Raw genomic sequence first — 22,871 nt, 5'->3', positions numbered from 1 at the left:
CCCCCATCCCCCGCCCCGCCCATCCCCTCCCCCCCCCGCCCGCATCTGTGGCCTGGGGGGTCCCAGCCCCCTCCCACCTGCCCGCTGGGTGAGGGGCTGGGGCACACAGGGCCTGATCCTGCCTGGGATCCCCCCCGGATCCCCTCTGCCTGGGACCCCCCAGATCCTGATCCTGATCCTGCCTGGGATCCCCCCTGCTTGGGACCCCCAGATCCTGATCCTGATCCTGCCTGGGATCCCCCCTGGATCCCCCCTGCCTGGGACCCCCAGATCCTGATCCTGCCTGGGATCCCCCCTGGATCCCCCCTGCCTGGGACCCCCAGATCCTAATCCTGATCCTGCCTGGGATCCCCCCTGGATCCCCCCTGCCTGGGACCCCCAGATCCTGATCCTGATCCTGCCTGGGATCCCCCCTGCCTGGAACCCCCAGATCCTGATCCTGCCTGGGATCCCCCCAGATCTTGATCCTGCCCGTGATCCCTCCCCCCTGCCCCTCTGGATACCCTGTGCCTGGGATCCCCAGATGCTGATCCTGCCCTGGACATCCCTGGATACTCAGGTCATGAGGGGGATCCCAGGGCAGGATCCCAGTGTGGGGGCCGGTTGTGGGGGCTGGGGGGATCCTGTTGCAGGATCCTGGGGCAGGATCCCAGGGTGGGATTTCAGGGTGGCCCCAAAAGGGTCCTGGGGCAGGATCCCGGTGCAGGGTTCCCAGGGAGGGTCCTGGGGCAGGATCCTGACTGGTGCCGGATCCCGGCATGGGCCCTGGGGCAGGATCCCAGTGCAGATCCCGATGTGGATCCCAGTGCAGGATCCCACTGTGGGTCCTGGGGCAAAATCCCAGGGGAGGATCCCGGGGCAGGATCCCAGTGCAGGGTGCTGGTTCAGGATCCCGGCCCAGGATCCTGAGACCGGTTCCCAGTGCAAGGTTCCGATTCGGGATCCCGGTTGGGGCTCCCGGGGCAGGATCCCGGTGCGATTCCCGGTTGGGGCTCCCGGGGCAGGATCCCGGTGCGATTCCCGGTTGGGGCTCCCGGTTGGGGCTCCCGGGGCAGGATCCCGGTTGGGGCTCCCGGGGCAGGATCCCGGTGCGATTCCCGGTTGGGGCTCCCGGTTGGGGCTCCCGGGGCAGGATCCCGGTTGGGGGCTCCCGGGGCAGGATCCCGGTGCGATTCCCGGTTGGGGCTCCCGGTTGGGGCTCCCGGGGCAGGATCCCGGTGCGATTCCCGGTTGGGGCTCCCGGGACAGGATCCCGGGGCCGGTCCCTGTTGGGGCTCCCCGGGCAGGATCCCGGGGCACGGTCCCGATGCAAGATCCCGGTGCGATTCCCGGTCCAGGCTCCCGAGGCGGTTCCCGGTTGGGACTCCCGGGGGTCCCCGCGCCCCCCGCCCCGCCCGCCCCCCCGGCGCAGGCTCCGCCCGGCGGGCCGCCGCAGCGGGACCGGGGGCGGGCGAGGAACGGGAAGCGGCGGATGCTCCGCGGTGCCCGGTGCCTCGGCTGGGGGCGGCGGCTCCTCCCGGTACCGGGGACGGGGGGGAGGGCGAGGGGGGGGTCCCGGGGCGGGGGGAGCGAGGGGCCGTGCCCCGGCACCGGGCGCGGCTGCGCAAGGGCCCGGGCGGCGGCGGGAGGCAGCGCTCGGGGGGGTGGGGGGCGGCGGGAGGGCACCGGGACCCCACCGGGGCAGCACCGGGACCCCGCCGGGAGGGCATCTGGACCCCACCGGGGGGCGGCACCGGGGAGCGGCACCGGGACCCAACCGGGAGGGCACGGGGACCCCACCGGGAGGGCTGCAGGTGCGGGGGGGCGCGGGGCTCCTTCCCCCCCGCCCCCCCAACTCAGTCCAGCCCCGCACCCACCCGCTCCCCTCTGGGGTCCCGGTACCACTGGGGGGGGGGGGGCGGGGAAGGCCCTAACCGGGGGTCCCGTCCTTAATGTGGGGGGGGGGCGACGGTACCCACCGGCTGTCCCCTCCCTGGGGGACGCGGTACCGGGTGCCCCATCGCTAACTGGGGAGGGGGACATGGGAGTACAGGGTGCCGCGTCCCTGACTGGGACACACACACGATGGTACTGGGTGCCCCATCCTAACTGGGCAGATGCAGAGACCCCTCCCAAATCGAGGGGGGGCAACACGAGGTGCCCCCCACCCCCCCCCAAGGTGGGGGTCACCACTGCCTCCCCACCCCCCCCTCCCCCCAAGCCGGTGCCGGGGGGTCCTGCCCACCCCAGGGAAGACACCCAGGCCTTCACCCCCCCGCACCCCCCATCCCCCGTGGTGCCCCCCCCCCGTGGTCACCCCAGGGTGTCCCATCCCCCCCCCCCAGGTCCTGGTCCCACCTCCTCGCCCACCACCAGGATTTCCTTTCTGAGTCATTTCTGCCCTGCCGGCGCGGGGGGACCCTGGCTGTCACCCAACCAGATGTGCCACCCAGCTGTGGTCACCCGAGGGACCCCGGCACCCTTCCCCACCCCCATCTTTTCTCCCCCACCCCCCACCCCTGTAGGTCACCGTGGCCCCGGCATCATGTCCCGGCAGCGCTGAGGGTGGCGGGACGGGCGACGCGCGGGCGAGGAACCATGGGGAGCATCTACAAGGAATATTTTAACACGGAGAAGATCCGAGAACATTACAACTACACCAAGGAAGGTTCCGAAAGCCCCCCCAGCACCTCCCGTTGGGTGGTCTCCATCCTCATCATCGTCCTGTGCTGCTTCATCGTGCTGGAGAACCTGCTGGTCCTCATCTCCGTTTGCCGCAACAAGAAATTTCACTCGGCCATGTACATCTTCATCGGGAATTTGGCTTTTTCCGATCTTCTAGCCGGCTTGGCTTTCATGGCCAACATTTTATTCTCCGGAGCCCGCCACCTTCAACCTGACGCCGGTGCAGTGGTTCGTGCGGGAGGGCACGGCCTTCGCCACCTTGGCTGCCTCCGTCTTCAGCTTGTTGGCCATCGCCATCGAGCGCCACGTGGCCATCACCAAGGTCAAGGTCTACAGCAGCGACAAGAACTGCCGGATGGTGCTGCTCATCGGGGCTTGTTGGGTGATCGCGGCGGCCATCGGCAGCCTCCCCATCATGGGCTGGAACTGCATGAGCGACCTGCGGGATTGCTCCACCGTCCTCCCCCTCTACTCCAAACGCTACGTCCTCTTCGTCATCACCATCTTCACCCTCATCCTCCTCGCCATCGTCGGGCTCTACAGCCGCATCTACTGCATCGTGCGCTCCAGCCACGCCGAGATCGCCACCGCCCAGACCCTGGCCCTGCTCAAGACCGTCACCATCGTCCTGGGAGCCTTCATCATCTGTTGGCTGCCGGCCTTCATCATCCTCCTCATGGACGCTTCTTGCCCCGTCCGGGCGTGCCGGATCCTTTATAAAGCGAACTATTTTTTTGCCTTTGCCACCCTCAACTCTGCTGCCAACCCCATCATCTACACGCTGCGCAGCAAGGACATGCGCCGGGAATTCCTGCGGGTGCTATGCTGCTGCGGTGCTGGGCGCCGGGACCAGCCCCCCGGCCGCTGCGGCTTCCCGCTCCGCACCTCCAGCTCGCTGGACCCGCTGCACCCCAAAATACGAGTTACCCACCTCGCCCATCACCCGCGAGTGTACCACCTCCGTCTAGGGGGTCCCCCACGGCCACCCCACGGCCGCCCCACGGCTGCCCCCACTGCCGGGGCGGTGAGTGGGATCAAGGTGGGAATTTTTCCAGGTACGGATGGACAACTGCACCTTCATCTCGGGCATCCCCCCCCTCCCCCCTTCCCCCCCCCCCCGGGCATCCACCCCCCCAGCATCCCTCCCGCTGGCATCCCCGGCGGCGATGCCCGATGCTCCGGCCGGGATGACCGTGACCGGTGCACGCGTGCGCCGTCTTGCGTGTGCGCGAGCACGCGTGTTGCTCTTCCCACGCCCTGCCCGAGCCCTGGGGCCCCCCGTGGGACCTGTCGGACGGGTCTTGGGGCCCCTCCCCCCCCCCCCCCCGGCACCCCCCTGGCGCCAGTGGCAAATCCTCTGCTCCCGGCTGCTCCCCGACACCGTGGGTGGCTCCGACCGCTGCTGCAGCCGGAGGAGTTTGGGGGGGTTTCCTGGGAAAGCCGGGCCTGGGGCGCTCGCCGTTGAGGGGGGTGGGGTGGGGAGGACGATGACACGGGGACACCCGTGTCCTCCCACCCTGCTCCGTGGTCCCGCCGCGTGCTGGCGCGCGGAGGAGGCGAGGGGGGGTCGTTGCGGCTGGCTCCGCCGGGGCTTTGCCTGGTCCCAGTGCCCCCCCCCACCCCCACCCCAGGAGCCCCCCCTCCATCCCCAGCGACCCCCACACAAGGGGCGATGGTTTTATTAAAACGGTGCTTCTCCACCTGCCTCCGCCTCCTTCCTGGGCTGGGGACCACCGGGCTCCCCCCTGATTTCTGGTGGGGAGGGGGCTGGGGGGGGCGGGGCACCCCACATTTGGCTGGATGGGGATGTTCAACGCTCGGCGGCTTTTAGAGACCCGGGAGCGCAGCCCAGCATCTTCCCTGCACCGAGAAGGGGGATGGGTGCTTTGCCCCGGCTTCCCGGTGCCAGCACCCATGGGTGGGGGTCTGGGGCTCCCAGGGCCCGGCTGGGGCTGGGTGCCGGCGCTTCCTCGCCCCCGTCTCACACGGCTGCAGCCTCAACCGCAGCTGCTTCCCCACGGCGGCTGGCGGTGTTTCGGGGAAACCCTGGGGCGGGGGGGGGAAGCGAGGGGACACGTGGCTCCCCCCAGGACCCTGCGGACCCCCACTCGTGCTCTTACAGTCGCCCCAACCCCGGGCTTGGTTGTCCGGGTGCCGGTTTGGGCTCGGTGTGCCGGTGCCGGCACCGAATTTTTTGGTGCCCTAATTTGGCCCCGTTTCCTCCCTTGGAGGGTGCAGAGGAAGCGAGGGGGGGGTGGGGGAGGGGGTTTCGTTTTCCCCCCCGCCGCCACCGTCGGGACGGGTCCCCATCCTGGCACCCCGCAGGCGCCCCGGCCATGACCCGCGGTGTTTCGGTCGCCCCCGCAGCGCCGGGCCTGGCACTGATCCCCGATCCCCGGCCGCCTCCATGGACGATGGGGAGTGGGATGCGCCGCCGTTCGCCCATCGCCACGGTGGGGCTGTGTGGAAACCGGGCCCCCCCACCGGGTACCGGGCCCTGGGCCCCCCACCCGGCCGGCAGAGCCCCACGGCTGGTGATGAATGGGGGAATCCCGCGGGATCTGCTGTGATTCATTACCAGACGAGGCGGGAGCTGGAGGGGCCCTGGCTGCTCTTTTGGGGCCACCAAAAGGGGGCTCGAGCTCCCCAGCAAGGGGCTGATCCGGTGCCGGTGGTCTCCTGGCTGCTGAGGCTGGGGGGGAGCGGGGGGGTCTGGGTCCCACCCTGGGGGGTCACTGGGTGCTGGGGGGGTGTAGGGCAGCCCTGGGGCTGCACCTGGCCCCGTCCTGTCCCCCCCAGACCTGCCATGGTACAGCCTGGGCCCTCCCCCAGACCTGCCATGGTATAGCCTGTCCCCCCCAACCCTGCCATGGTACAGCCTCTGTCCCCCCCCCGCCATGGTACAGCCTGTCGTCCCGTCCCGTCGTCCGTCGTCGTCCCCCCCCCCCCCCCCCCCCCCGCCAATCTCCACTGTGCTACCCCCGTCTGTCCCCCGGTGGTACAGCCCACACCCCCATTCCAGCAGTGGTACAGACCATCCACCCCTTTCCCACAGTGGTACAGCCCATACCCGCTGTGCTAGGGCCTGCCCCACCCCCCATCCCTGCGGTGCTCTGACCCGTGTCCCTCCAGCCCTCAGTGGTACATCCCCCTATCCCCCCCCCCACCTCGCAGTGGTACGTCCTCCCTGTCGTCCCCCCCCACCCCGCAATGGTACGTGCCTCCACCTCACCCCCGGCCCCGCAGTGGTACGTCTCCCCTGTCCCTCCCCTGCCCCGCAATGGTACGTTCTTCCACCTCCCCCCCCTCCCCCCCCAAAGTGGTACGTCCCCACCGTCTCTCAGTGGTACGTCTCCCCGTCCCCCCCACCTCTCAGTGGTACATCCCCCCGCCCCGCAGTGGTACGTCCCCCTGTCCCCCCCTCGCCCCGCAGTGGTACGTCCCCCCCGTCCCCCCCCGCAGTGGTACGTTCCCCTGTCCCCCCCCCCCCCCCCCCTCCCCCCCCCCCCCAGTCGTACGTTCCCCTGTTCCCCCCACCCCCCGGCTCCGCAGTGTTACGTCGCCCCCCGCCCCGCAGTGGTACGTGCCCCCGTGTCCCCCCCCGCCCCGCAGTGGTACGTCCCCCCGTCCCCCCCCCGCCCCGCAGTGGTCCGCTCCCCCCCGGGGCGGCCCCTCCCGCCGGCCGGGCCCCTCCGTGCGGCGCCCGCCCGTGCCGCCCCGCTCCGCCGCCCCCGGACAGGTACCGCCCCCGCGCCCGGCCCGCGGCCCCTCGGCCGGGGGGTCCCCTCTCTGCCCGCCCCCCCGCAGGCGCCTCCCCACACACCCCCCCCACACCCCCCCCGCCCCCCCCCGGGCTCCGGCCCGCAATGGTCTGTCCTGCCCCCCTCCCCCGCCGCAGTGGTCTCGCCCGCCCCCCCCGCCCCCGCTGCCATGGTCTGGCCCGGCGCCGCCCCGCCCCCGCCGCTGGTTTCCGCGCGAATCCGCCGCCCGGCCCCGCCGCTCCCGCCGCCGCCGCCCCGATGCCGGCCCGGGCCGCGCCGCTGCCCCCCGGCCCCGCTGCCCGCCGAGCTGCGCCGACGGTGAGTCCCCGGCACCCCCGGCCCCCCGCCGGGGGCGCCCCCCGGCCCGGCCTGGCACCCCCCGCCCCCACGCTCCCCGGCCACCCCCCCGGCCCGGAGCGGCCCTGGCACCCCGCGGCCCCGCCCCCCCAGGCCCTGACGCCCCCCCGGCCCTGGCACTGACAACCCCCCAGCCCCCCCTCCGGCCTTGGCACCCGCCGGCCCGGAGCAGCATTGACACCCCCCAGCCCCCCCGCCCCGGCCTTGGCACCCCCCAGCCCTGCCCAAACCCCGCCCCCCCCCCCAGCCCTGGTACCCCCCTGGCCGGGCCCTGACACCCCCCAGCCCCCCCCCCCCCCCGGCCCTGGCACCCCCTTGGCCAGACACTGACAGCCCCAGCCCCCCCCGCGTCTTCTGCCCCCTCCCCCCTTCCCCCCCCCTCCGGCCCTGGCACCCCCCGGCTCTGACACCCCTTGACGGGGCCTTGACACGCCCCCCGGCCCGGCCCTGACACCCCCTGGTCGGGCCCTGGCCCCCCCCCCCCGGCCCCTGCCCCCCTCCCCCAGCCCTGACACCCCTTGGCCGGGCACTGACACCCCCCAGCCCCCCCGTTCCATCCCTGACACCCCCCAGCCCAGCCCTGGCACCCCCTGCCCGGGCCCTGACACCCCCCGCCCCCCCCTCCCCTGGCACCCCCTGCACTGCACTGGCCCCCTTGGCTGGCCCTGACCCCCCCCAGCACTGACCCCCCCTGTGACTGCCCTGAGCCCCCCCAGGCATCGCACAGACCCCCCAGCACTCCCTGACCCCCCCACACTGCCCTGCCCCCCCGTGCAGTGCCCTGAGCCCCCCCAGGCATCGCACAGACCCCCCAGCACTCCCTGACCCCCCCACACTGTCCTGCCCCCCCGTGCAGTGTCCTGAGCCCCCCCAGGCATCGCACAGACCCCCCAGCACTCCCTGACCCCCCCCACACTGTCCTGCCCCCCCGTGCAGTGTCCTGAGCCCCCCCAGGCATCGCACAGGACCCCCCAGCACTCCCTGACCCCCCCACACTGTCCTGCCCCCCCGTGCAGTGTCCTGAGCCCCCCCAGGCATCGCACAGACCCCCCAGCACTCCCTGACCCCCCCACACTGTCCTGCCCCCCCCGTGCAGTGCCCTGAGCCCCCCCAGGCATCGCACAGACCCCCCAGCACTCCTCGACTCCCCCCATGCAGTGCCCTGAGCCCCCCCCACTGCCCTGACCCCCCTGCAGCGTGCTGAGCCCCCCAGCCCTGCACTCCCCTGACCCGCCCCCCCCCTTGCCCTGAGCCCCCCCCAGCCATCGCACAGACCCCCCCAGCTCTCCTTGACCCCCCATGCAGTGCTCTGAGCCCCCCCATCGCATAGCCCCCCTGCCCCCGCCCCCCCCCATACTCACACCGCCCCCCCAGCATCGTGCTCCGTAGCCCCCCTGCCCCTTGGCGAGCCCCACCACGGCTCAGCACTGCACCGGGGGTCCCCGCAGCCCCCTCTGCCCCCAGCTGATGGGGGGGGGGGCTCCCTCGGGGGTGGGGGGGGCCACCAGGGTGGTTGCTGCCCCACAGCTCGGCCCCACGTGGCGGTGGGGGCGCCTGGCCTTGCCCCCCGCGTGGGCTTTGTCCCCACGCTGCCGCTCGGGGCAGGGACCGAAGGCGCAACCAGCCACTTGAGGGGGGGGGGCACGACCCTCAGTAGCCCCCCATCTTTTTCGGGTGGGGGGGGGATGGCACAAATCCCTGCCTGGAGGGGGGGTGGGGGGGAGTGGGGCGTGGGGGGGAGATTGGGTTGGGGGTCTTGAGCCATCCCCCGCCTGGCTCCGGAGGGCTCCAGCACCATCCCCACGTCCCCCCTACCCCCTGGACAGGGGGTGGGGGGGACGGACACGCACGGAAGGTTTGGGGGGGGGGGGCGGACGACGCACGGAAGGTTTGGGGGGCACATGGAAGGTTTGGGGGGGGGATGACGCATGGAAGGTTTGGGGGGGGGATGACGCACGGAAGGTTTGGGGGGGGGATGACGCACGGAAGGTTTGGGGGGCACATGGAAGGTTTGGGGGGGGGGGGCACGGAAGGTTTGGTGTTTCCTGCGCCGTCCTCCCCGCCGGCTATTGTCCCTTCCGCTTGCCTCCCGGCATCCCCTGGCCAGCGGGAAGGGGGGGGCCCCCCCACTCCCCCCCACTCCCCCCCACTCCCCCCCACTCCCCCCCACTCCCCCCCACTCCCCCCCCACTCCCCCCCACTCCCCCCCACTCCCCCCCACTCCCCCCCACTCCCCCCCACTCCCCCCCACTCCCCCCCACTCCCCCCCACTCCCCCCCACTCCCCCCCCACTCCCCCCCCCCCCGCTGCGCTCAAGCCATTCTCCGGTTTGGCTCCCCCCTTCTGCTGTGGCACAGCCCCCCTGCGCCCCCGACTTTTTCCTGGTTGCCGGGGGTCTCCGGCTGCGTGGCTGTCCTCAAAGCCAGGTGTCAGACGGGTTTTATCCCCCCTGTCCCCGCCCCCTTTTTTTTTTTTTTTTTTAGGGGGGTGGGTGGCGTTGGGGGACCCCTTCCCCCCTTAGCTCTGGTTTGAAGGAACTGGCGGCGGCGTGAGGGTAGGAAACCAAAAAAAACCCCGAGCGGCCGGAGGTGAGATGGGAACCAACGTCCCGGCGGCACCGGCGAGGTCCCATCCCGTGGCCCGGGGGACCGGTGGCCGCGTGGCCCCGCTCTGGCAGCTGGGCTCCCCGTTTCAGTTGGGAGAGCCACGGTGAATTGGGGTGGGGGGTGGGGGAGCTCCGGTGTTTCCTCCTCACCGTGGGGCTGGGGGCTGTCCCCGCCGCCCAGGGGTAGCGCCAGCCGCTTCCCCCCACCCTCGGTCGCCGCTTTGTGCCACCGTGACCACGTGGCTTCTCCTCCCGCTGGCTTTTTTGCCGGGGTGGGGTACGGGTGGGCAACGAGCCTCCGCCATTACCCTGTGTGTGTGTGGGGGGGTCCCTTGGGCTCCGGCGTCCTGCTAGCAGCCCCCCCCCCTTATTCCCCGCCTGGGAGCTGAGCATCCTCCTTGCTCCGAGCGTGTCTGGCCGCACGTTGCGGCCGTGGCCCTGCGCCGCTCCTTCGCCAGGTGCCACTTCTAGAGCCGTCAAAGCGATTGGGGGGGCCGTCCCGGTTGCCCCCCCTGCCCCCCCGCATCGTAACCTCGTCGGTGGAGCACGGTGAAACCCCCAACTCTCTTCTTTTCCAGGCTGCAGGACTTGGAGAGGGATGAAGACAGCCTGAGCGAGAAGGTGAGTGGCTCCGGATCCTCGGGAGCCGCGTTTCCGTCCACGCTTTGCTCCGGTTTGGGCGCCGTCATCCCATGCCGTCACCGCCGGTCCCCGCACCGGGTGCTGCCGTCAGGCTGGGGATGCTCCGGCTCGCAGCGGTGGGAGCCGGCAGGGCGCCGGAGCCGGCTCCTGGATGCCCGATAACTCTGCGATCCAGCGGTGCTGCCCAGCCGTCACCAGGATGGGGGGGGGGGGTCCAGCGCCCCACGGCGTGGGGCAGGGGGGGGACGGTGTGGCGGGCTGGCCGAGTGAGACCCCGCCGTGTCTCCCTTGCTGGCCCAGCTCCCTGGACCCGGTGAGGGTCGTAGTCCCCGGTGTCGGCGCTGTCCGTTGTCATATGGAACCCACCGTCACCCTCCTTTCGGGAGGGTCCTCGCGAGCTGGGTGAGCGGCGCCCGCATTCGGAGCCACCGGCGGTTCGGCTCAGCCCGGCCGCCTACGGAGACGCCGCTCCACCGAGCCCCGCGGGGAACGTCACCGCCGCCCGCCCCACGCCGTCCCCTCCGTCCCCGCAGGAGTGCGTCAAGGAGAAGCTGAGCCTCATCCATGGCTTCCTCCAAGCCGATGTCCAGAACCAGTTGAGCGAGCTGGAAGCCAAACTCCACTGCAAAGAGCTCTCGGAGGTGAGACACCCCCTGCCCCCCCCCCCCCCCCCCCCCCGCCCCGTTTTTTGGTGGCTTTGGGGTTGTGGCAGCGCCGTGGCCGGGTGGTTTAACCGCTGCTCTCCCCTCCCAGGAGAGGTACCTGGCCAAGGTGAAGGCCCTGCTGCACCAAGAGCTGGCGGTGGAGAATGGGGCCGCGGCGCCGCTGTTGCAGGCATCCAATGGCTGCACCAAAAACGGCGCCTATGGGAGCGACGAGGACTCGGAGCGAGCCGGGCCCGACGGGGAAGAAGACAGCGCGATGGAGATGGAGGAAGCAGTGGAGGAAGCAGCCACCTCTTCCTCCTCCTCTTTATCGGTCCCCACACCGCGGGCGCGCAAGGCCAGGAGGAGCCGCTCCAACGGGGAGAGTAAAAGTAATGGCGGTGCCGGGGGCGACTTGCTTTTCCGTTCTCTTTCCCGACAGATTTAAATGAATTAATTGAGTGCTATTAATTACCAACTGGGAGCACAACGGTTCCCGGAGGGATTGAGTGCAGAGTTCCACCCCCCACCGGCCCCAGGAACGGTTTTGGCATCTCCTTGCCTTGTCCCACCAGGATGCTGGGGTGCCCGGAGAAGGGGTGCTGTCACCCACGGTGGTCCCAGCCCTGTGGGGTGTTGGGTGGGGGAAGGGCAGCGGGTCCCCATCGTTAACGCGCCCCTTCGTCCTCTCCCTAACAGAGTCTCCCGCCAGTTCCCGCGTCACTCGGAGCTCTGGCCGGCAGCCGACCATCCTGAGCATGTTCTCCAAAGGGTCAGTCTGGTGGCAGGGCTGGGACCTCTGCCTCCTTTTACCGCATCCCCCCCGCGGGAGCCTTCGCCCTCTTCTTCCTCTCTGCCACCCGGGGCTCCCAAAAGTCGCGATTCTCGATGGGACTGGCCGGGAGAGCCCCAGATCCTTGTGCCGTTGGCTCCTCTGCTTCATCCGTTGCGTTTACAAACCGTTAGGTCCAACAAACGGAAATCGGAGGAGGTGAACGGGGAGGTGAAGCAGGAGGCCATGAATGTGGAGAAGGAGGAAGAGGAGCTGGAGGACAAGGTGTGTGCCGGCACCGGGGGCAGCTGAGGGCTTTGCCGGCGGCTTTGCCGGGCCGCCGCGGCGCTGGGGTTGGGTGTGCTGTCTTGGAGGGCGTCGCACTCTCCAACCTCCCCTCACGCCCCTTCGTTTCTCCCTCAAGGAGCAAGATGAGAAGAGGATTAAAATCGAAACCAAAGAAGGGTGAGGAGGAGGAGGAGGAAGGCCCTGCGTTGGGCCTGGGGCTGTTTCCCTCCGCCGTGGCCTCGGTGAGACGGGGAGGACGACGATGTTACGCCGCTGTCTTCATCCCTTTGTACCTTTTTACACCCAGGTCAGAGATAAAAGATGAAATTACTCAGGTTAAGACTACGACACCTGCTAAAGTAAGTTCGTTTTCCTCCATCTCAGCGTTTTAGGGTGACTTTTTTATTTTTATTTTTTTAAAATTTTTTAGCTCTTTTAAAGGGCTGGGCTAAGGGAAAGATAAAGCCGTTTCCAGCCCACCCAGCTTCCCAACCTCGCTGGGGGGGTTGGTTTTGGGGAGCTGCTTTCAATGCCAGGGCAGCGGCCGCTGTTGTGCTTTACAAACCCTCGTTTGCGCTAACGAACGGGACCGTGGGGGGAGGGAGAAGCTGACGCAGCCTCCCTTGTCTTGCAGACCACCCCTCCCAAGTGCGTCGACTGCAGGCAGTACCTCGATGATCCCGACCTCAAATTCTTCCAAGGGGATCCTGATGATGCCGTAAGGGATTTAACGCTCCTTCTCCGGGCGCGGGGAGAGCTGTGGCGCTAACGGGAATGCTCCTTCAGCAACGTCTGCTCTCCTTGGTGTAGCTGGAGGAGCCAGAAATGCTGACGGACGAGCGTTTGTCCCTCTTCGACGCCAACGAAGATGGCTTTGAGAGCTACGAGGACCTGCCGCAGCACAAAGTCACCTCTTTTAGGTGAGGGGGGGGGCGGGCGGAAAGCAGGCGATTCAAAACCTGCTACATTGACAAACCTCCCGGGATAAGGCGTCGAGCTCCCATCTCCGTCCTTCGCCAGCGTCTACGACAAGCGAGGTCACTTGTGCCCCTTTGACACCGGCTTGATCGAGAGGAACATCGAGTTGTATTTCAGTGGTGCCGTGAAGCCCATCTACGACGATAACCCTTGTCTGGACGGTGAGTCGGGCGCGGAGGAGCCTCGGGGGCCGCAGGGGCGGGGTGGTTTGTCACCTTACATCTTGCCTTGACGCCTTGCGCAAAACGAAGGCGGGTCCAGGTGGCGATTTGGCATCCTGCAGTCGCTCGGGGCTTGGGTGTTTTTGGGTGCTGAAGGCTGAAATTGGGGTTTTCTTGCTTTCAGGTGGGGTGAGAGCCAAGAAGTTGGGACCCATAAACGCCTGGTGGATTACGGGGTTCGATGGAGGGGAGAAGGCTTTGATCGGCTTCACCACAGGTGAGTGAGCGAGGATGGGGGGGCGTTGGGCTCGGGGAGCACGTCTGGCTTGGGATCACAGTCTCCATCATGTATCCGGCTGGTGAAGGAGCTTTATTTGGCTTCGTGGACTTCGCTGCTGCCGGGAACCGGCCCCAACAAGCCCAGGGCGAGGTGGAGGACCGTGCCGACGCGTGGCTCTGGGTTTATTTAGCACAGCGGCGCCTAAACGCGTACAAAACCGCTTGCTGAGCTCGCAGCTGCTTGGCAGCGCCCTGCGTGAGGCTGTCGGAGCTGGGACAAGCGAGGCCGGGTCAGGGTCTCTCTCGGAGGGAGTCTTCTCTTTGCTCTTGACCTCTTGGCCCCGTTGCGGGGCTCTGTTGCTTTCTTACTCTACTCCCCAGGCTTTTTGGACAGGTTTGTGTTGAGAAAGGTCTTGGAGGAACGCCCAGTCCCGGCCAGCCCTTGGCTCCGTGTCCCAGCTGGCTTCCCCCCCGCCCCCCTGTAGCTTGTTTGGGGGAAGCAGCTGATTTTTGGGGGCTTTAAAAGCTTTCTCCCTTCACCGTTATTGCAAGGAACCCTGGTGATATCAGAGGACTTAACTCTCCTGCGCATCAGCAAATGGAGTTTGTAGTGAGAGGAAAAAAAAAAAAAAACCAAACCCAAACCCTGGATTATCTTTGTTTTCTAATCAGGGAACAGCAAAAAGAGAAGGCTAGCGCACGGATAGCGCACCCCACCTTGCGTCCCCCCTCCCTCCTCGCTTTGGTGGCGATAGCTGAGTGCCCGTGGGTCCTGGCTCGTGGTAGAGCATCCCTGCAGACTTACGTCTCGGTGCTGTAGCGGCGTGGGTGGGCTGGTCTTCCTCCCGGCAGGACTCGCTCATCCTGAAATCCCGCTAAATTTCCCGGTATTTTAACTACCCGCAGCCTTCGCGGATTACATCCTGATGGAGCCCAGTGAGGAGTACGCCCCCATATTCGCCCTCATGCAAGAGAAGATCTACATGAGTAAAATCGTTGTCGAGTTCCTGCAGAACAACCGCGATGTCAGCTACGAGGATCTGCTCAACAAAATCGAGGTGAAAATCCAACGGCGGTGGCATCCCCGGGGGGGGGAGTCGCTCCGGCACCCTTTCCCTAACCAACCCCTCCTCGCAGACCACCGTACCTCCCGCGGGGCTGAACTTCAACCGCTTCACAGAGGACTCGCTCCTGCGACATGCCCAGTTTGTGGTGGAGCAGGTGGAAAGCTACGACGAAGCCGGCGACAGCGACGAACCCCCCGTCCTCATCACGCCCTGCATGAGGGACTTGATCAAGTTGGCTGGAGTCACCTTGGGGAAGAGGTGAGCCCGGTGGCCCCGTGTAGACACGCTTTTTGGGGGGCGCTTGGCTTCGGTGCATCCCAGGAGGAGCCCGGCGGGTTGGTTCCCGTCGGCTTTGCGCGGGGGATCCTGCCAGGAAAAGCTTTTGGCTTGTTCCCAGCTGGGATGATCTGAGGATTTATGCTCAGTAGCACGAGCAGCACTGGGAAACTGGAGTAGAAATCCTCCCCAAACTGGAAAAAACTCTCAGCCTAGTGCTTCCCTGAGCGAGGAAAGGCGCTGGGTTGGGTCCCCGGAGCCTGGCTTTGCTCCCTGCCCCGCTGTAGCATCCTTTCGGGACCCTGTGCCAGCCACAGCGCGTTCCTGGGTGCCTGTCAGGGGATCCTGTCAGGGGATCCTGCCGTGGACCTGGCCTCTTGGGTGCCCTGGGGAGAGCTCTGTTCCCTGGGGATCCTCCTTGGGTGCCAGGCTGTTCCTTGTGGCTGTAGCTGTCAGCGATCTGAGGCAGGGAGTCGCCTCTCACCGCTGTCCCCTTGGTCACAGGCGAGCTGTCAGGCGGCAGGCCATCCGGCACCCCACCAAAATAGACAAGGACAAGGGTCCCACCAAAGCTACCACCACCAAGCTGGTGTACCTCATCTTCGACACCTTCTTCTCGGAGCAGATCGAGAAGGACGAGAAGGAAGATGACAAGGAGAACGCCATGAAGCGCCGGCGCTGTGGCGTCTGCGAGGTAATGGGGGGGGGGGGGGGGGGGGGGGCGCTGAAGTGACCCGATCCCCCTGCCGTCCCTTCCATCCCAGATGAATTGCCCCCTCTGGGGTTGCTCCTTTGGGGCGGGGGAGCTGTTTCCAGAAGCCACGGAGCTTCCCGCTGTCCCTGCCTGAGGGGTTTCCACTGTCCCTTCTCCCTGCTCCAGGTCTGCCAGCAGCCCGAGTGCGGGAAGTGCAAAGCTTGCCAGAACATGGTGAAGTTCGGGGGCAGCGGCCGGAGCAAGCAAGCTTGTTTGCAGAGGAGGTGCGTCTCACCCGGGCAGCAATGTCTCCTACCAAAACCCTCTCCGCATCCGGAGAGAGGGGACGTGGTCTCTGCCCCCTGCCCTGCTGCAATGCCGGTCCCTGTGTCCCCAGGTGTCCCAACCTGGCCGTCCGGGAAGCTGATGAGGACGAGGAGGTAGATGACAACATCCCCGAGATGCCCTCGCCCAAGAAGATGCTGCAGGGCAGGAAGAAGAAGCAGAACAAGAGCCGTATCTCCTGGGTGGGGGAGCCCGTCAAGGTGAGGCTGGGCAGGACCCCGCTGGGGGGGGTGCTTGGGCTGCGTCGCTCGCCCGCGTGGGGGGGTTTAACGGGGTTCTCCGCTGTCCCGCCGCTTCTGCAGAGCGATGGGAAGAAGGACTACTACCAGAGGGTCTGCATCGACTCGGAGACCCTGGAGGTGGGAGACTGTGTCTCCGTCAGTCCCGACGATCCCACCAAGCCCCTCTACCTCGCCAGGTCGGTGCCGTGCTGCTGAAGGGGCTGAATTTCTGCCTCCTGTTGGGGTGGATGTGCGTGGGAACAGCTGACCTTCCCAATTAGAGAATGCTAATTGCGTGGCTGTGCTGCTGTCTGGGGGCTCTCCGGCTCTGGCGAGGCTCAGAGCAGCTTTTTTGGTGCCTCGTAACCCTGGCTCCTTCCCCCTCAGGGTGACAGCCATGTGGGAGGACAGCAGTGGCCAAATGTTCCACGCGCACTGGTTCTGCCCGGGCTCGGACACCGTCCTGGGGGCCACCTCCGACCCCCTGGAGCTCTTCTTGGTGGACGAGTGCGAGGACATGCAGCTCTCCTACATCCATGGCAAAGTCAAAGTGATCTACAAGGCGCCCTCGGAGAACTGGTCCATGGAGGTGGGTGACAGCCCTGCAAACCTTGGCGCTGGCCCGGAGCTGGCCCGGTGTGAGCGGCGTCACCGATCCCTGTGAACACCTCTCTCCTAGCAGGGCGGGCTGGACATGGAGATCAAGATGGTGGAAGACGACGGGAGAACTTATTTTTATCAGATGTGGTACGACCAGGAGTACGCTCGATTCGAGTCCCCGCCGAAAACTCAGCCCACGGAAGACAACAAATACAAGTGAGCGCGTGCGGGGCAGAGGTGCTCGGGGTCTGCTTTGCCCAAAATGGGTGGCCGGAGCTTCTTGGCTTTGGCAGGGTCCCCACCCCGCGTTCCGTCCCCATTCCCACAGGTTCTGCATGAGCTGCACGCGCCTGGACGAGGTAAGGCACAAGGAGATACCCAAAGTGGCCGAGCCCTTGGAGGAAGGGGATGGGAAGATGTTCTACGCCATGGCCACCAAGAACGGAGTGCAGTACAGGGTGGGAGATGGTGTCTACCTCCTGCCAGAAGCTTTTTCCTTCAGGTTGGTGCTCACAGGGGGGCGGTTTACTCGCTTCTCAGGATGCTGTTTGGTCCAGCTTTTGGTAGCAGAGGACGTAGTCTGCGGGTGGCGAATCCCACCCGTAAACAAAGCACCCCATCGCCCTTATTTCCAAAAGCTTAGCTTAAAAATCAAGGTGCTTCTGACCCCAATTTCTCCTCCCGTCGTTAACCGAGCGACTTCTCCCTGCTCAGACAACCCCAATTGCTGAGCTGCTGTATTTTGGCAGATGACTCGGAATCCTTTTGCGTGTTACTTTTTCTTCCAAAAGAGCGAGCCTGGGTAGATGAAAGGTGAAACAAGACCCTGCCTGCTGCCTGTAATTACCGGAGGAGAAATGGCAAATTTTTGGGAAGAGGGCCGGGGCAGCGACATGTAGGGCACCCCAGACTGCAGCCAGGCACGGTTATGGGATGTAAAACGCTTGCGCTGTGGAGCGGGAGGTTCGGTGCCGGTGCTGCCGTGGTGGCTTGGTGCCCACCTTCCGTCGAGGAGGAAGCAGGCAGGCTAGGCAGCGCTGGGGGAGGATGCTCTGTGCTGTTAGGGTATTTTTTTGGGGGGGAAAGGGATACCTCAACTTCCTTTTCTCCCCATCTCCCCAGCATGAAACCTGCCAGCCCAGCCAAGCGCCCCAAAAAGGAGGCGGTGGATGAGGAGCTGCACCCGGAGCACTACCGCAAGTACTCGGAGTACATCAAGGGCAGCAACCTGGATGCTCCCGACCCTTACCGCGTGGGCCGCATCAAAGAGATCTTCTGCAACATCCGCAGCAACGGCAAACCCAACGAGGCTGACATCAAGCTGCACATCTGGAAGTTTTACAGGTGAGCGGCGCTGCTGGGGTCTGTGGGGGTGCACAGCCCTCCCCCCACCCCACCCCCCAGCCCCGAAGTGGGCTGCAGGGCCGCCCTGAGAGCACAGGTGCTGGGAAAAGCTCTGCGCCATCAGCTCGAGGTCGCGTCGGAGCCAGGCGCCTTGAGCCGCCGCGGTGTGGGCGCTGCTCGAAGGGGCTTACCGCGGCGCTTTGGGCTCAGCCCCCGGTGCTGTACCACACCGCCAGCGCCATCCCAGGGCGTGGGTGTTTACCCAGACATTTGCAGGCTCTTAGTCATCCCCCCCCGCCCCCCACCACGGAGGGATGTGTGTGAAGAGCCTTGGCAGCGGGAGAGGAACGTGCTGATGCTCGGGACTGCGTGTTTCAAGCGTAACAGCTCCTCGCTTTAGCTCTCTCTGCCTTTAAATTCACTTACCAGCTCTGGTGGTGGTTCCCCCTCCCTTTAAGAAGACCCCCCCTCAAAAAACTCCCGTTGGTGTGAAAGAAAACATCCCTTTGGTGCTGTGCCCGGGCCGTGCCAGTGAACATGTGCAGCTGGAGGAAAAAAAACCCTCCTCTCTCTGGGGAGACAGAGCAGTGTGAGCGCCAGAGGCTGGATGGCGGTGAGGATCTCGCTGAAAACGTTTCCTCCTGGTGGTTTTTTTTTTTTTTTTTTTTTTTTCCTCTTGCAGACCCGAAAACACGCACAAATCCATGAAAGCCAGCTAACCATGCGGACATCAACCTCCTGTACTGGAGCGACGAGGAGACGACGGTCGATTTCCGTGCGGTGCAGGGCCGTTGCACAGTGGTGTACGGGAGGATCTGACGGAGAGCATTCAGGACTACTCCGCCAGCGGGCTTGACCGCTTCTACTTCTTGGAGGTGAGGGACCCGGCGCTCGACGGGTCTGGCTGTGTCCCCTCTGGGTGCTGAGCCCCCAGGGGCTGAGCAGAACAGGTGTTGGCACGGGCTGTCCTGCTGCCCCGCGTGTGTCTTGCACAGAGGGGGTGTTGTGCAGAGCGAGGATTTGAGCTGGGTGAAACCTCCCTGGGGACTTGACTCTCAGATAGAAAGGAAGCTTTAATCTGGGTCACCGGCTGGAGCAGCTGCTCCCCGTGGAGCTGAGGGGCTAAATTTGGCCCCTCAGGTGGCCACCGCCGGCTCTGGGAGGTGACTGAGAGGGAGGTGACAGGCCCCCACACTGCGCCTGTGTCCTGCCCTTTGGTTTCGCAGCTCCCGTGGGGTCTTGGCAATGCCTCGGTCGTTCCTGAGCTAGAAAAATTCTTCACGTTCCAGTGTCCTGAACTTTTTCTCTTTCCCCAGGGCTTACAATGCAAAAACCGAAGAGCTTTGAAGATCCTCCCAACCACGCTCGGAGCTCTGGCAATAAAGGGAAGGGGAAGGGGAAAGGGAAAGGCAAGTCTGCTCAAGGGGGAGAGGTCTTGGGCGGGTGAACCGGTTTGTGTTTGCCGTTAAGCGCTGCCGAGCGGAGATAAGACCTGCCGCACCGACCAGATGTGTCTGCACCCTCCTCCTTGCTCTGACGCTCTGGCAGGATGCAGCGATGTGGTCTGCAGCTCTGGTTTTTTATTTTTTATTATTTTTTTTTGAAGGCACCTAATCTTTTCAAAAATAAACCTCGTGGCGAGAGCACCTGGTCCCTGAGAGATCTCAAAGCTTTTTCTCTTGCCAACCCTCTGCCAGGGGCTGGTTGCTCCGTAGCATAGGGCTTTGTACCCTTCTCCCGGCGCGGGGAGATGCCCTGTTGCGTTATCGCTGTGCCCCGCTGACCCTGAGAAGCTCTGCCTGTGCCCACGGGCTGCTGGCTGCAAAGGGATGGCGGGGGGAAAGAAGAGAGGCTTCCAAGGGGCAAGGGGGCGGATTCTGGCAGCAGCAGTGAAACGCTTAAGGGGCTGAAAGGTGCTCGAAGCTGATGTTTGGAGTGTTGTGGAGGAGAGGGGAGAAGAATTTGCCTTGTAAGCACTGAGAGGAGGAAATGACTTTGCTTTTTGATGCGAGTGGGGCTGTGTTTGCAGGGCAAAGGCCAAAGGGAAGTCGTCGGTGAGCTGTGAGCAGGCCGAGCAGGAGCCGGCTGAGCTGAAGCTCCCCAAGCTGCGGACCCTGGATGTCTTCTCCGGCTGCGGAGGGCTGTCTGAGGGCTTCCACCAGGCAGGTGAGCGGCAGAGCGGGGACAGCGGTGGGGTGACGAGCTTGCCCGCTCGGCTCCTCCGAGCTGACAGTTGTGTTTGGCATGTGCCGGGAGCAGGGGAGGGCGAGCCAGCGCTCTGCTCCTCCGCACAGGCTCAAGATCCTCCGCTTTGTCTCTCCCCAGGCGTGTCGGAGACGCTCTGGGCCATCGAGATGTGGGAGCCGGCCGCCCAGGCTTTCCGACTGAACAATCCCGGCACTACCGTCTTCACGGAGGATTGCAAACGTCCTGCTGAAGCTGGTCATGTCTGGCGAGAAAACCAACTCGCTGGGGCAGAAGCTGCCGCAGAAGGGGGACGTGGAGATGCTGTGCGGGTGGTCCCCCCGTGGCCAGGGCTTCAGTGGCATGAACCGCTTCAACTCCCGCACCTACTCCAAGTTCAAGAACTCCCTGGTGGTCTCCTTCCTCAGGTGAGCAGGGGGAGGTGGCGAGGAGCTGTGTTGGGGTGCGGACCCTGCGCTCAGCCATTGCTCCCGTGTCTCTTTTCCCTCCTCGCAGCTACTGCGACTACTACAGACCGCGGTTTTTCCTTCTGGAGAACGTCAGGAACTTTGTGTCCTTCAAGCGTTCCATGGTGCTGAAGCTCACCTTGCGCTGCCTTGTCCGCATGGGTTACCAGTGCAACCTTCGGGGTCCTACAGGTAGGGTGGGTGCGTGACCCCGAGGTGATTAAGCGGGGTGAAAACCCTTCTCCTCTCACCTGGCTCTGCCGTGGTCCATCCCCTTGTGCAGGAACAGCTGGCTGCGTTGCTTCTTGGCTTCTCTGGGTGGTTTGAGGGGATATTCCCAGCTCTTTGAGGGCACAAACTGGACAGGGATGCTCCAGCCCTTTCAGGAGTTGTCCTTCCTTCCCAGGCTGGCCAGTACGGCGTGGCCCAGACGCGGCGGAGAGCCATCGTCCTTGCCGCGGCTCCCGGCGAGAAGCTGCCCATGTTCCCTGAGCCTTTGCATGTCTTTGCGCCTCGTGCCTGTCAGCTGAGCGTTGTGGTGGATGACAAGAAGTTTGTTAGCAATATCACCCGGTGAGCCTTTGCTGCCGTGCCGGGGCTGGCGAGGGTGAGGTTTTGGCTACTCACGGCTCCCTCCTTCCTCCCAGGACGTATTCCGGCCCCTTCCGCACCATCACCGTGCGGGACACCATGTCCGACCTGCCGGAGATCAGGAACGGTGCCTCCGCCTTGGAGATCTCCTACAACGGCGAGCCCCAGTCCTGGTTCCAGCGGCAGATCCGGGGCTCTCAGTATCAGCCCATCCTCAGGGACCATATCTGCAAGGTGTGGATGCCGGGGTCTCAAGGGGGGCCAGGCTGCCTTCTCCCCAGAGAGGACTGGGGCTCCTGGGGGTGACCGGTGTCCCTCTGTGTCCCCTGCCCCGCCGTCGGTGACGGTGGGCTTGTCATTGGCAGGACATGAGCGCCCTGGTTGCAGCCCGGATGAGACACATCCCCTTGGCCCCCGGTTCTGATTGGCGTGACCTGCCTAACATCGAGGTGCGGCTCTCAGACGGCACGACCACGCGCAAGCTGCGGTATACGCACCACGAGAAGAAAAATGGCCGCAGCAGCTCCGGGGCGCTGCGGGGGGTCTGCTCCTGTGCCGAAGGTGGGTGATGGCTCCCTAAAAACACACCTGTGGTTGCCTGTTCAGCCCTTTCCTCACCTTCTCCGTCTCCCCAGGCAAGCCCTGTGACCCTGCGGACCGACAATTCAACACCCTCATTCCCTGGTGCCTGCCGCATACAGGCAACCGGCACAACCACTGGGCCGGGCTCTACGGCCGCCTGGAGTGGGACGGCTTCTTCAGCACCACCGTCACCAACCCTGAGCCCATGGGCAAGCAGGTGGGTGCTGCCGTATCCGTCCCCTCTGGTGGGAAGGGTTGGAGTCGCCGGCGGCCACGCCAAATGACCACTATGGTCATGACTCTTGGATTCTTTTTATTTGCTGCTGTAGGGTCGGGTTCTGCACCCGGAGCAGCACCGGGTGGTGAGCGTGAGGGAATGCGCCCGCTCCCAGGGCTTCCCCGATACTTACCGCCTCTTTGGAAACATCCTCGACAAGCACAGACAGGTGAGTGCCGGCGGCTCGTTGGTGGCGAACCCCTCGCCGGCGGCATCCCTGTGGTGGAGCTGGCGCCCAGCGTAACCCTCCTTCTGTCGCAGGTTGGTAACGCAGTGCCTCCTCCTCTAGCCAAAGCCATCGGGCTGGAGATCAAGTCGTGCGTGTTGGCGAAGCTGAGGGAAGACACAGCGGGTAAGTGGTGCCGCACCGGGAGCTGCCGCCAGCCCCTTCCTCTCAGCATCCTGCTTTCGGGCTGGGGGCTGCAGGCCCCATCCCATCCTGTCCCCCTGGGGTGGGGTACGGCAGCGTCACCCCCTCCTCTCTCCCCAGAAACCAGCGCCCTGGAGAAGATGGAGACCATGGAAATGGCCAACTGAGGCGCAGCCTCTCCGCCAGCACCAGGACTCCCAAACATGCACTGATTTATTTTAAACCTTTTTTATTTGTTTGGGTTTTTTTTTTGTTTTTGTTTTTTTTGTTCGTTTTTTGTTTTGTTTTCAATTTCCCGGTCTGCGGGGAGCTGCCCCAGCCTGTCCCCCTGGCCCTGCTCGTGTCTGTCTCTGCCGCTGTCTGTGATGGTCAAACTCTACTACCAACCCCGGGCCCCTCCCCCACCCTCGGCCGAGCCCTGTGGGACCCCCTGGTCCCGGCCGAGCCCTGTGGGACCCTCAGGTCCCAGCCCTGCCCTGGGGCCCTGCTCCCTGTTTTTATGCCGCATTGTATTGAAAATAATCGGCCGCTTTGTATAAGTGGGAATTGATACTTTATGTAGTTTTTATATGTTGTAATATTTCTTCAAATAAATCTCTCCTATAAATTATACCCCCCTGCTTCCCACCTCCTCCTTCCTCCGGGCCTAACCTAGGCCTCGGCCTCGCGGGACCACTCAGGTGTTGCTTAGCAACCGCCTCC

General features: G+C 65.5%; 2 protein-coding genes across 2 annotated transcripts; both read left to right on the top strand.

The window, feature by feature from the left end:
- Positions 1–1,180: 1,180 nt before the first annotated feature.
- Positions 1,181–3,763, top strand: S1PR2 (sphingosine-1-phosphate receptor 2). The gene is given in 4 exon segments (XM_055793231.1): positions 1,181–1,519; positions 2,505–2,862; positions 2,864–3,564; positions 3,566–3,763. Coding segments are annotated over 3 exon segments (1,053 nt in total). The 5' UTR covers positions 1,181–1,519; positions 2,505–2,577; the 3' UTR covers positions 3,633–3,763.
- A 2,820-nt stretch (positions 3,764–6,583) lies between these two features.
- On the top strand, positions 6,584–22,781 carry DNMT1 (DNA methyltransferase 1). The gene is given in 38 exon segments (XM_055793228.1): positions 6,584–6,743; positions 9,966–10,008; positions 10,563–10,670; positions 10,783–11,065; positions 11,373–11,445; positions 11,640–11,730; positions 11,870–11,910; positions 12,041–12,092; positions 12,368–12,451; positions 12,544–12,653; positions 12,754–12,872; positions 13,057–13,149; positions 14,058–14,209; positions 14,289–14,476; positions 14,999–15,188; positions 15,375–15,472; positions 15,586–15,733; positions 15,836–15,951; positions 16,142–16,343; positions 16,437–16,570; positions 16,683–16,856; positions 17,477–17,698; positions 18,381–18,414; positions 18,416–18,506; positions 18,509–18,596; positions 19,040–19,111; positions 19,728–19,864; positions 20,024–20,121; positions 20,123–20,310; positions 20,399–20,522; positions 20,524–20,541; positions 20,756–20,922; positions 20,997–21,174; positions 21,306–21,501; positions 21,576–21,739; positions 21,852–21,968; positions 22,061–22,151; positions 22,266–22,781. Coding segments are annotated over 38 exon segments (4,704 nt in total). The 5' UTR covers positions 6,584–6,594; the 3' UTR covers positions 22,337–22,781.
- Positions 22,782–22,871: the final 90 nt, after the last annotated feature.

Source organism: Falco peregrinus (genome assembly GCF_023634155.1).
Source record: "Falco peregrinus isolate bFalPer1 chromosome 12 unlocalized genomic scaffold, bFalPer1.pri SUPER_12_unloc_6, whole genome shotgun sequence".
Lineage (NCBI taxonomy): Eukaryota > Metazoa > Chordata > Aves > Falconiformes > Falconidae > Falco > Falco peregrinus.
The sequence above is the reverse complement of the archived record's forward strand: the minus strand, read 5'-3'. Positions and strand labels throughout refer to the sequence as shown.